Source organism: Mus pahari, chromosome 2, assembly GCF_900095145.1.
Source record: "Mus pahari chromosome 2, PAHARI_EIJ_v1.1, whole genome shotgun sequence".
Classification (NCBI taxonomy): domain Eukaryota; kingdom Metazoa; phylum Chordata; class Mammalia; order Rodentia; family Muridae; genus Mus; species Mus pahari.
Window position 1 is genome coordinate 52,713,155 of NC_034591.1, and position 12,490 is coordinate 52,725,644.

Below are 12,490 nucleotides of genomic sequence, written 5' to 3' on the forward strand. Positions count from 1 at the left end.
GTCTAGAAGCTTTCAGGTGACTTCTTAGACCACTATAGATCTGTGATTAGTACTTCTTGTTACCAATGCATTTCATGACTTTTCTGTTTGAGACAGGGATTCTTTGTGTAGCGCTGGATGTCCTGGATCTCAGTTTGTAGACTAGGCTGGCCTCCAACTCATAGAGATCCGCTTGTCTCTGCCTCACAAGTACTGGGATTAAAGGTGTGTGCTACCACCATGTGATTCATTTCATGACTTTTATTAACTATTGCTTTTATATGAATGATTTAGTGTTGAGGGTCATTTTGTCTCTATAATCAGATTTAATGAGGTCACCCTGTATTAAATGGTGTTATTATTCCTTTAACTACCTCTACCTGAAAGAAGCATAGCCTAACCTGGGGATAGCCATGAACCTGAATTCCTCAGGGAGTTTGTGAGCTTTATTTCTCATCAGGATTTCTTACGGTTACCTTTTCTTCTTTCTCATTTTCAAGTTCCCCTCTTCACTTTTCCCCCCACTTCTAAGTAGTAATACTTATAATATGCTCTTCACCTTTTTCCTTACCAGATATAAAAGATCATTCTCACATAGAGAAGTAATTGTACTTAAACAAAGAAGGTTATCACACCTCATGTGTTCCTTCCCACTTTGCAGTTATCACTTGGGTTTCCCAGGCTCTTTCATCCTTTCTCTGTTGTAGGCATTCCTTTATGATTTCATTCATTCAGTCCTTCCTGCCTTTGAAATCTCTCAGTCATCTCAGAACATCTCCTTTGTACTATACCTTTCAGTTCTCCACTTCTGTCCCCCCTTTTCAATCAGATTGGACCAGGCTCTCCCCAGAGGTCATGATTGCTACTTCCCACCTGTAGTATGCATGCAAACATGCTTGTGCATATGAGAACATGAGGACAGCTTGGTTCTTTATAGATACATGTGTGACCTCAGCTAACAGAGCTATCTGGCATATGCTTACCATGAGAATAAGCTATTAAAAAGGTATTCCTTGCTTTAATTGTAAGTTATAAGGAGAAACTTTTATTAAGAAGTTAGTTTCAAGCCAGTGTGGTATTCCAGTGCTAGGAAGCCTGAGGCAAGAGGAGTGTGGGTTTGAAGCTACCTGGGGCCACATAGTTAGATCCTGTCTCAAAACAAACAATCCAAACAAAACAAAATACCACCCGGAAGTGATCTCAGCTGTAGGCATTGAGATTCTAGTGAAAATATGAATTGGTGTAGTTATTTTACATGTATTTTGGACAAGCAATGTGTGTGGGAGTAAACAGTACCTATGGCTTTGCTGTGTTGCTTTACATGCCTTATGCATTCCTTTGTCAAGATTTTCTTTTATTTTTCTCTTTTGTTGTATTTATCTTAGCAAATCCTTAAGGGCCTTAGTAGGTTAGTCCACACAATACTCTGTAGTCTGATATTGCTCACACAGTTCCCATTGCTCCTTTTAGAGGGTACTGTAAACCCCACTTTTTCTCTTTATGGGGCTGCAAGACTCCTTACTTATACTTACTCGGCTTTCTTTTCCCTTCTAGGTGTCAGCAGTGGAGTCTCTGGAGGGCCCACTGCTCCAGGTGGAAGGACTCAGTGACCTCAGGCTGGAACTTCACAGCAAGAAGATGAACCTGCACTTGGTTCTCATAGAGGAACTGCACCGCCATCTGTATATCAAATCCACCTGCAGGGTTGTACAGCGTAACAAGGAAAAGGGGAAGATGAGGTTGGTTAAGGGGCCCCTCTACTACAGCGTCTTGTGGCAGTAACAGTATTTGAAGTAACAGTCTCTGAATTCCAGAATATTGTGATTCATTTTCCTTACCCTGTAATATACCGTCTCCAAACTCATAGAAGGTTTTATCATGGAAAAATATACCATATTCGGAGAGGGTAACATCAGTTTGTTCATTCATTCATTGTGTGTTGTTCTGGTCCCCTGATATAAGGATATGCAAGACCATGTCCTGTGGGCCTGTTGCTACTTAGGGATCAGAGACATTCTTAGCTCTCAGAAGGAACTGAGGAAGAACTTCAGTCAAACAGTGAAGTCATCGATGATAGAGATACTGAGATCTACGAAATGAAGTTGAGGATTTAGTAGGGTCTTCTCAGCTTTAGCTGATTTGTTCTGGAGGAGCTCAGGAAAAGTTTAAGGAAGAAACCTGGCTTTGAATCCTTGACTTGTAGCACAGCTGTATGTTTTCCAGTCCAGGTAGGCTCAGGAAAACCATTAAGTTAGTGTAAATATGGAGTGGGGTCAGGCTAGATCTTTCAGATAGTCGGTCACTGCAGTTGTGTGACTGCTGCACATAATGGCTGTCCTTCTTATATTCCTAGAGAGAGTGTAAGAGCTTTTCAGAAGGTCGGCCATGCGCTGTCTACTGAAATGTACACATTTACGCCTTTTTATCCAGCTGTATACTAGGAGAGCACGGGAAGCAGTGCATGCTGGGTGGTGTCCTGTGCTAGGTGGTGCCTCTGTGTAACCAGAGACTGGACATTGAAAGAGAAAGTTCTACTTCTGTCTGGCAAATGGGGAGTAGACAAACTGCTAGGCCCATATATTGAGCTACAGAGTTTTGTACTCCAGAGTTACTTTAAGACTCGATGTGAATGAGTTACTGTCAGTTACCTTTTTTGTAGTGTATTCTGTTGGTGACAGTGTGAACAGAATAATCAGAGGTTCAGAAATTGTAATTAGAATATTCATAGACAGTCCTGTTTTTTCTTATATTTTAAAATTATCTTAGAAAATAATAGAGTTCTGTGACTTTTATCATACATCCCTCATTTTTGTTAATTCTCCCTCCCACCCTTCATCTCCATCCCTATTTCTGCATCCACTTAGACATTTCCATTTTAGTATCACCATTTCTACTTTGATACCACATATGAAAGACTGAAATTTTTGAATGGGCTGCAGATTGGTTGGTTACATAATAAATTCTAGGCTAGCTAAAGAGTGAGAACACCGTCTAAAAACAAAACAAACAAACAAAACAAACAAACAACAAAATTATAGTTAGGAAGATCGCTTACTTACTCAGAGCATTTGTTATAAGAGTGAGAGGACCCAAGTTCAAATCTCCAGCATCCTTATAAAAACCAGACTAAGGTGTGTGTGTCTGTAGCCCCAGCACTTGGGACAGAGGCAGACATGTCAGGAATTTGCTGGCCAGTCAACATAGCCAAAGCAGTTATATTTCTGTTCCATGAGAGATCCTATTTCAAATAATAGAAGGCAGAGAAGCAACTGAGGAAGACATTTGACATCACCCTCTGGCCTCCATGTGCCTGTGCACACATCCTTGCATACATGGTGTGTACATTCTATACATACACAGAATGAAATGGAATAAATAAAACAAAGATCTCTGGTGGGAAGGCAGAAGAAGAAAAGAAAGGAGAAAAGGAGGGAGGGAGGGAGGGAGAAGAGGGAGACATAGTAAAAGCTGGATTTTGAAGAAATGGACAAACGGGAAGTCTGGCTGTCTCCCAGCACATAGATGCCTGATCCATTTAAACCCGGTTGATATGTTTGATACTGTCACATCTGAAGTCTACTAAGAAGAAAAAGTATGTAACAATTGTAAAAAAAAAAAAATGAAGAAAGGAAGTTCTGATGGAGGCGTTCTTCATGTGACATTCATGTATATTATAATACTACTCAAAGCAGAACACAGAGTGCAAGTGGAGACATTGCTGGGACAAAGTAGAGTTCTGAAACCAAGCTTACGATTCACAGAAATAAATTTAGATACCTATCTTTTATATACAAAGTGTTCTAGCCAGATATAAAAATTATGTGACGTGATAAATCGTGGTAGGCATTAATATACAAGAGTATATGTGGAGCAGGCTTTTCTAAGCAATCAGAAAATTCATAAATAATAATGTTAAATAATTTATTTCAAAACTGAAAACATTTATAATAAAGTGGAACAAAAGTTAAAACATAGACTTAAAAAATATGTAGAAAGGTTCCCTCTCTAAAGTGGGAAACTTTCTCTTTTTCTAAAAGAGAAAGGATGCAATTTTTTTAAACAAACCTTAAATAGATACAGACATATCATGATTAGAGAAATACAGACTTGAGAAATCAAGTATGGCCTTTTGATCATCAGACAGCCAAAGACATCCATAGTGTGCTATCTTGGTAAGAGTGGGAAAAATGAATAGTTTCTTCTCTTTGGTTGAATAACCAATATGCCTTTTTAGGAAATGAGGTTTAACCATGAAACCCCATTTCTTAGTTCATATCCTATTTAAAATATTACAAGTTTATGAAAATATATATAGTAGGATGTTTGCTGTGACATTATTGTTAAATCCATGTAACTATGATTGGTGTAGTACAGCATGCCTGAAATTCTAGCTATGTTAAATCCTAACTCTGTTTCAAGATCATACTCCATGGGGTACAAAAAGGGGCATCCCCCAATCCAACTTCCTTGCTCCTTACAAAACTCAATACAGCTTTAATGCTTATCATGAAGATCATGGCTGAATGAATTATATGTTGTAACACAACAGCATAAAATGAATGACCTCTAGCATATAAAGAAAGACCTCTATATTAGGTAAGATTTCTGAGATGTACTACTGGACCATCTCAGAAATGATAGTTCATCCTTTGACACCCTGTGTGTATCCTGAGTCAGTACTTGCTTTGACCTTTCTTTTTTGTACCTTTCTGACATGCTATACAGGTAGAGAACACTGCAGATCCTATGGGTTCGGTATCTATTTTTGTGTTCAAGTGTGAAAAGCATATTTTGGATTCCTTTGTGTTATTTGTTTTCTATTTTTGTTTGCATTTTTACCTGTTTATATATAAGTTTTGTTTTATCTTTCAGTTCTATTTTTGTTTTATTTTCTTTTTTATTTAAACAGCTCAGCTCCACTTTATTTTATATTCTCTTCACCTTTGGTCTGTCATTTGAAGACACGGCTCTACTTTTTCCTCAGTTTTTCTAATTTCGAAATCACTCCCTGTTCTTTCTGTGTTTTCAGCTAGATCTTGGAACTATACAGAATTACTGTTAGTGATTCCCATCTCATTATATTATCTCTGATGAATATTTTGCAGCTCAGTCTGATTTAACCAACTTTTATGAACATCTTTGATCTTCGACAGCTATTATAACAGATGTTCTGTTATAGAGGTGACTATCTTAGTTATTAATTTTATAGTGTAAAGCTTAACTCACTTCCATCTGCCTTCGACAATCAAATCTACCAAATGAGCTGGACCAGGGAATTGTAAAAGTTGAAAACACACACACACACACCACACACACACACACAACACACGTGTGTGTGTGTGTGTGTGTATCTGCATATATATATATATATATATATATATATATATATATATGGGTTCAAGTATATATATACATGTACTTATACATATATGTATAAGTACATGTATATATACATATATGGGTTCAACTATATGTATGTACACATACACACATACATACACACACACACACACACACACACTAATCCAAGGATTTCAAATTAGCAATCTAAGGAGCAGAAATAGGCTGTAATTAAAAACAAATGTTTTGTAAGCTAGAGGACTTCTAACTGGTCTTTTAAAAAGATGAAAGAACAATTTTCATGGATTTGAAAATCAAACATGCATTGAAGAAGGTCCTAGCAAGGTGGGTGGTTAATTTGTGGCCAGAAAGTCCTTTGATAAATTANGGTGGTGTGGGGTTTGGGTAAAGTATGGTGGCGGTTGGCTTTGTTGTCATGGTGTAGTATAGGTCTGTCATCTTGCAGTGTTACTGTNTATATAATCAAGCCCATATTGCTCACAATTGATTATGATCACTCACAGTACACATTTATATGCATCAATAATTGCTGTGTTGTTTTCAACCCAACTTTGGATGATTCTGTGTGGGGTAGAAATAAAAGTTATCATGTGTATTTAAAGCATATCTGCTATTCATATTTCTTTCAAAATAAAACAATTCAGAACATTCTTATTAATTAGGAACTTCAAGAGTCTTCCACTTATTTTGTTTTCTAAAATAACTCTCAGATTCAAAGACCTATGAGGAAATTAATTAATATCTTTTCAATTTTCTCTCTGATGCATGGTGAGAAGAGGCCTTTTCTTTTCTCTGTTTTGAAATGAAAGCTAAGGTCCACTTAATGTGCTATGCTGTAATAGCACCTACCTCTCTGTTGAGCTCCATGACTATAGTTGTTAAATGAGTAGGTGTGGAGTCTTTCTCTGACATTTTTGAAACCAAGTCCTTCCATAGAAATCCAAGAGAAGCCAGGAGCAGTGGCAGACACCTTTAACCTCAGCACTTGGGAGGCAGAGGCAGATGGATGTCTCTTTGAAGCTATCCTGGTCTACATATTGAATTCCAGGAGAGCTGGAGCTATCTTAAAAAACACAAGATAAAAAAGAAATCGAAGAGAAACCCTAGAAATTATTTCCAGAGGTATTTGCCATTCAATTAGTGTTCACAGAGGATAAAATTAAAGCCTAAGGGAAAGTGTGTGTGTGTGTGTGTGTGTGTGTGTGTGTGTGTGTGTGTGTGTGTTTTGGAGACAAAGAAATGGAGGAAGGGAGGGAGGAAGAATATTAGGTGTAAATGGAGTTTTTTAATAAATTGATTTTCTAAAAATTTGTTGACATTTGAAGATCCTTCTGGCTTTGGTTATAAAGTTCAACAGCTATGTTTTTAAAAGTAGCAAGCCATTAATTACCCTGTATTTTTCAGAAACATATTTTTAGGTTAATATTGAGAAAATACTTGTAGATTGTGATCTAAAGTGAATCCCTTGTCGTCTGTGTGGGTAGAAGTATGTCGATACCATCCTCTGTACACAGGCACTCCATTACACTCTCAGTGTGTGTATACCAGCATCTGTACACAGTTACTCCATTACACTCTCAGTGTGTGTATATCAGCCTCTGCACACAGGTACTCTATTACACACTCAGTGTGTGTATACCATCATCCTCTATACACAGGTACTCCATTACACTCTCAGTGTGTGTATACCAGCATCCTCTGTACACAGGCACTCCATTACACTCTCAGTGTGTGTATACCATCCTCTGTACACAGGTACTCCATTACACTCTCAGTGTGTGTATACTAGCATCTGTACACAGGCACTCTATTACACTCTCAGTGTGTGTATCCCAGCCTCTGCTCATAGGCACTCCAGTACACTCTCAGTGTGTACATATCAGCACTCACTCACAGGACTCTGTTGTTAGACACTCACTGTGTTAATACCAACATTCACATACAGGCACAACCTGTACTTGTTTATTTTTAGAAGTGGCAGGCAGTATTCCAGCTATACATAAGTCTGTTTTCCTGCTCATTGATATTTTTATTTATTCTACTATACAAATAACTCTTCTAGTTCTTTAAATATTTATAAATTATGCATATAATTTTCCTGTCATTTATAGTGAAAATGAACTTTTTCAAAATTGCTCAGTAACAGCACTGTATTCCTCAGTGATTATACTGTTTTTATGGACTGCATATCTAAGGACTAGGGATGTGTGCAGACCTCAGCCTCTTGTTGGGTATACCATGCAGGTAGCAGAAGAGTTAAGAGTAAAAAATTGAGAGCTCAAAGAGACATAGTGGTACATGATTGTAACTCAGTCCTCTAGAGGCTAAGGCAGGAACTCGAGTTTGAGATTAGCTACATAATAGGACTGTTAGCACATTGCTCTTTTCTTTTCTTTTGTTTTTTTTTAAAAGCTATTTTATGATGCTCTTATTTCTCTACCTTCCTTTTAACCCCTATTGCACCCTAATTTCTTCCAACCCCTCAACACTAGGTAGGAGAGAAAGAGTGCTAGAAGAGAAAGAGGATGTAGACCCCTATAGACTACTGCCTGCTGATTAGGGTTGTCAGATTCTTGGGGCAAGTCCAGTCTTCACTGTCCAGAATATCCAGAATTCCGGCAACCTAGCAGCAGCCTTCTTGGGGCTCTCTCCCTTTCCTGAGTCCCCAGAATTCAACTATGTACAGCTGGCAAAAATCACTCCCCTGCCCCCCAAGCACAAACCTAATTCAATGCTGAGGACAGTCTGAAGCAGCTCCATATCCCACAGCTGGGATGAAAACAAAAACATAGTCATATGATATAACTGTGTTTTTTAAAAAAACAAAACTCTCACTACATAGGACCCCATTTCAAAAACAACAACAACAGCAACAATGAATTTTTTTTCTTTCTTTTTTTTTTTTTTCGAGACAGGGTTTCTCTGTATAGCCCGGGCTGTCCTGGAATTCACTCTGTAGACTAGGTTGGCCTTGAACTCAGAAATTCACCTGCCTCTGCCTCCCAAGTGCTGGGATTAAAGGCGTGCGCCACCATGCCCGACTCGAACAACGGTTTTTTGAACATATAGAGAGCGGGAGTTACTTAGGATGGTGTTCTGTATCCACAGAGAAGACATAGTTGGAAATAACTATCCCAGTTCATTTCCTATTACTTATATACCTGAATTGAGTTTCACATTAGTTGGGAGTGATGGTGTCTACTAGAATGTGTGATGTTTGCTTTATCTCAGTCACACTTTCTAGTCAACACTGAGCACAGTGCCAACTACTAATACATCACAGAAGTTATCTGGGTCCCCATTTACCTTAGTTAATGAAACTGGAGAAGTTAGTGCCTACCATATTATCTGCAATTCCTGGGATAATGGGTCATCATCATTATCATGGAATAAAAGTACTATTAGTGTAAGAGACAACCTTACTCTTTAACAAAGTGTTTTTTCCAAAAGTTTCTGGAATAATATTGTCCTTAGTTAGAAAAACAGGGGTATAGCTCAGAGGTAATATTCTTATGTAGCAGGGGCTTGATTTTCAGCATTGTAAGGGAGGAGAAGGAGAAGGAGAATAAATGTAACACTTAGACATAGTGCTTTGGTTCCAGAAGCATCATGGGAATATTGCAAAGAAGGAGGGTCTAGATTAGCAGTATGTGGGTCACCACCTCTTTGGAGGTCGAATGACCCTTTCATAGGGTTGCATAGTAGATGTCCTGCATGTTTACATTATGATTCTTAACAGTAGCAAAATTACAGTTATAAAGTAACAACAAAAACATTTTATGACTGGGGGGCCACCACAAATGAAGAACTGCATTAAAGATTCTTAGCTTTAGGAAAGTTGAAAACTGCTGGTTTGAATGTTGTTCCCATTTTGGATCTGTCCCTCCATCTTGTCTGAAGTCTTTCCTGTGGGCTTGGGTTTTCCCTTATCTTGTGCCTTCTCTCCCTTGAAAGAATTAATTTGTGAGTGATCTGTTACTATGGCTGTGTTTTGGGCTGGAAGAAAGTGAGAACTGTAGCTTGTATTGTTGGGGTGGACTTAGAGAAACTTCTGCTGTCCAGGCAGTGTGGTTAGAGGATTGTTTGCTTTGACCAGACCTCAAGCTGTACTTGCCTTGACATTGCCCAGTTAATTATAAATTAAGAACTTATTTTGAAAATATAATTGCTGTTTATAAACTTTATATCATCTCTGAGCAACTTATTTATTTTACTAGCTTCAAATTAGAGACTAGGCTTTATTTAAACAATAACGCTGAATAAATCTTTGAGAAAGTATTAAAGTCAGCCTTTATGGTGATTCTTGACTTGTCAAAAGTTCTGAGTCTATTTTAAAGACAATGCAAAGGAGTAAACTCCTGAAAAATAAGTATAAAGTGATCTTGAAAATATAAGTTTAAATGAGGCTTTAATACTATTAAACCTTCCCTCAGTTGTCATACCATAGTGTCACTGCAACTTTATTTACATATAAGAAATCTTTACTACAAGTACAAAGGAGTTCAGATAGTTGCTTGGCATAATTTTATTATGTGATGACCATTTAGACAGTCCACAATATCCTTATAATAACTATGGTAAACAGTTGGGACTCTTAGAGGACGTCTTTAAACCTCCAGCTGTGGCAACTGCTGCATTATCAGTGTACTTGTGAGGTGTTTGAAGTCACAGTGTAGAGTTCTGGGCACTAAATAGGACTTTTGTTGGTTTTGGAGAAAGTAGTAACTGCTGCTTGCTTTCCCCACAGTTCTCATGGCAAAGATGCCTCTCCTGGTCCTCTGATTGATGTTTCAAACATCCCTACTCCACGAAAATTCCTTGATGCCACTCAATATTCTGCTGCTGGAGGCTCAAGTGGTAAGTTATTTTTATTATATGCCTTAGTCTTAGTATATTAGAAAGCCAGGCAAAGACTTTGCTATGCCCTTTGGGACCCTCACAGGAAATAGATATAAAACCACTGGGTGGACCTGTTGCATTATTGGGGTTGAAAACTGGCAGCTCACTGGCCTGTATGCAGATTCCAGCTTTGAATACATTTTATTTCAGCGGTACTGTTTTCTGAGCTGCATTTGAATGCTCTTTGGTAGAATGTATGCTTTTCTTTTTGGTTATAGTCTTATTGCTCCTGTTGATATCAGATGGCAAAAAAAATAGAAATGAGTCTAAGCCATTTATAATGAACATGTCAGACAAGTTTCTTTTATTGGAACTTGAGTTCAAGGTGACTAACAAGAGCCAAAGAGAAGTAACATCGATTAGAGGTGACCAGGCTGCTTGCTTGACTAAGGAAGCATTCGGCTTTTGTTGTGTTTTTCAGGGATAGAATAAAGTTTGGGATTTGTCCATTGTCATGAGCACAGTTTCAAGGATGTCTCCTTTCTGGCACACAAGCATTCTGTCCTTGGCATCTGTAGGCTGCAGACTTTAATCCACTTATGCGTCCTTCTGCTGTTTGTGATGTTTTCTTTTTGTTCTTGTGTCTTTTGTGAGGCAGGGTATTTTTGTGTAGTCAAGGCTGGACTCAGGCTTAGAATCCTCTGTCTTAACTTCCCAAGTGTAGCTGTTTATTTAGGTGTGTGCTTCTGTGCTTGGTGTTAGTGACATCTTGCACAAACATCAGGCTTTATGATAAGTCTGAGGGGTGGTAAAAGAATGAGCTGTGGAGAGAGTACAAGGTCAGGGTTAAACACATACCACCTCCAAGGGCTAAAAAGTCAAGTCTCTATGTAGAGCAGTCTCAGGGAAGACATCATCAAATGTACTATATGAGCTATAGGGAAGTATATACATTATTTTATACTTTTTCTTTTCTTTTGTTCATTTAGTTTCTAACTTCTCCTAAATCTTTAACATTAGTTGTTATTGTTACACCTTACAGAGGTTTGTTCTCAGTCTGTCTTTCTGATATAGGGTTGCCTTTCTTTGAGTTTTTGATATTTCTGTGAGGTATTGTAGAATACAGAAGTATAAAATAAAATATACAGAGCTAGTTTTGGTTCCTATTTTACTTACCGTTTTTAGAAATTGCCAATTATTATATCTTCATGATTTTTAAGTAAACTATTCCAATTAGCATTGTTATGTTAATTTATTTCAGTGTTGCTGAGTTGTTGTCCAAGTGAAGTAAAATTTTAATTGTTTATGTACAAATTGTAGATCATTCCTTGTAAAATGAAGGTGCTATATACATTTCAAAGAAACTGACAACATTCCAAATATAGCTTGTATACTGGCTAGTTTTGTTTCAACTTGACACAGGCTGGAGTTATCACAGAGAAAGGAGCTTCACTTGGGGAAATGCCTCCACAAGATCCAACTGCAAGGCATTTTCTCAATTAGTGATCAAGGGGGGAGGTCCCCTTGTGGGTGGTGCCATCTCTGGGCTGGTAGTCTTGGTTCTATAAGAGAGCAGGCTGAGCAAGGCAAGGGAAGCAAGCCAGTAAAGAACATCCCTCCATGGCCTCTGCATCAGCTCCTGCTTCCTGACCTGCTTGAGTTCCAGTCCTGACTTCATTCAGTGATGAACGGCAATGTGGAAGTGTAAGCTGAATCCTTTCCTCCCCAACTTGCTTCTTGGTCATGATGTTTTGTCCAGGAATAGAAACCTTGACTAAGACAGCTTGCCACATTTACTATGTTTAATAAGGCAGCTTTTACTTTCTGTTGAATGCTTTATTTTGTTAGTCCTGGAATTAACAATGTCATGTAGTAGAATTCTTGTTCCCACAGTGACTGCGGTGTTAATTTGGAAACTCTGGAAGAGTCTCATGCTAGCTTAAGTGGAAGCTACATTTAGATATATGTACAAATCTTTCTTTTTAGAAGGGTTTATTTCCTGGACTTTTTTGGATACTGTTGCTTTCATGACTTTCCTATGAGAGAAGGTAAAGTTATAGTATTGATTCATGTCAGTAACGGTGTAGGCTAAGAAGTGTTTATTGTCTGCTATGTGTAAAGCAGTGTTTTAAGTGCTTTACTTGAATAGCTGATATGTGAATTATTACATTTACCTCTTTCTTTCTTTTTTCTTTCTTTCTTTCTTTCTTTCTTTCTTTCTTTCTTTCTTTCTTTCTTTCTTTCTCTCTCTCTTCTCCTTCCCCCCTCCCTCCCTCCCTCCCTTCCTTCCTTCCTTCCTTCCTTCCTTCCT

At 38.1% G+C, this 12,490-nt stretch overlaps 1 protein-coding gene across 2 annotated transcripts in view; it reads left to right on the top strand.

Annotated features, from left to right (window-relative positions):
- The window catches only part of Exoc4 (exocyst complex component 4), a 711,882-nt gene that overhangs the window by 46,547 nt on the left and 652,845 nt on the right, over positions 1–12,490 (top strand). For both annotated transcript variants that reach the window (XM_021189789.2, XM_029535373.1), the window contains exons 4-5: positions 1,534–1,718; positions 10,088–10,197. In XM_021189789.2, coding sequence (XP_021045448.1) covers positions 1,534–1,718; positions 10,088–10,197 — 295 coding nt within the window. The remainder of the gene's footprint in view (positions 1–1,533; positions 1,719–10,087; positions 10,198–12,490) is intronic.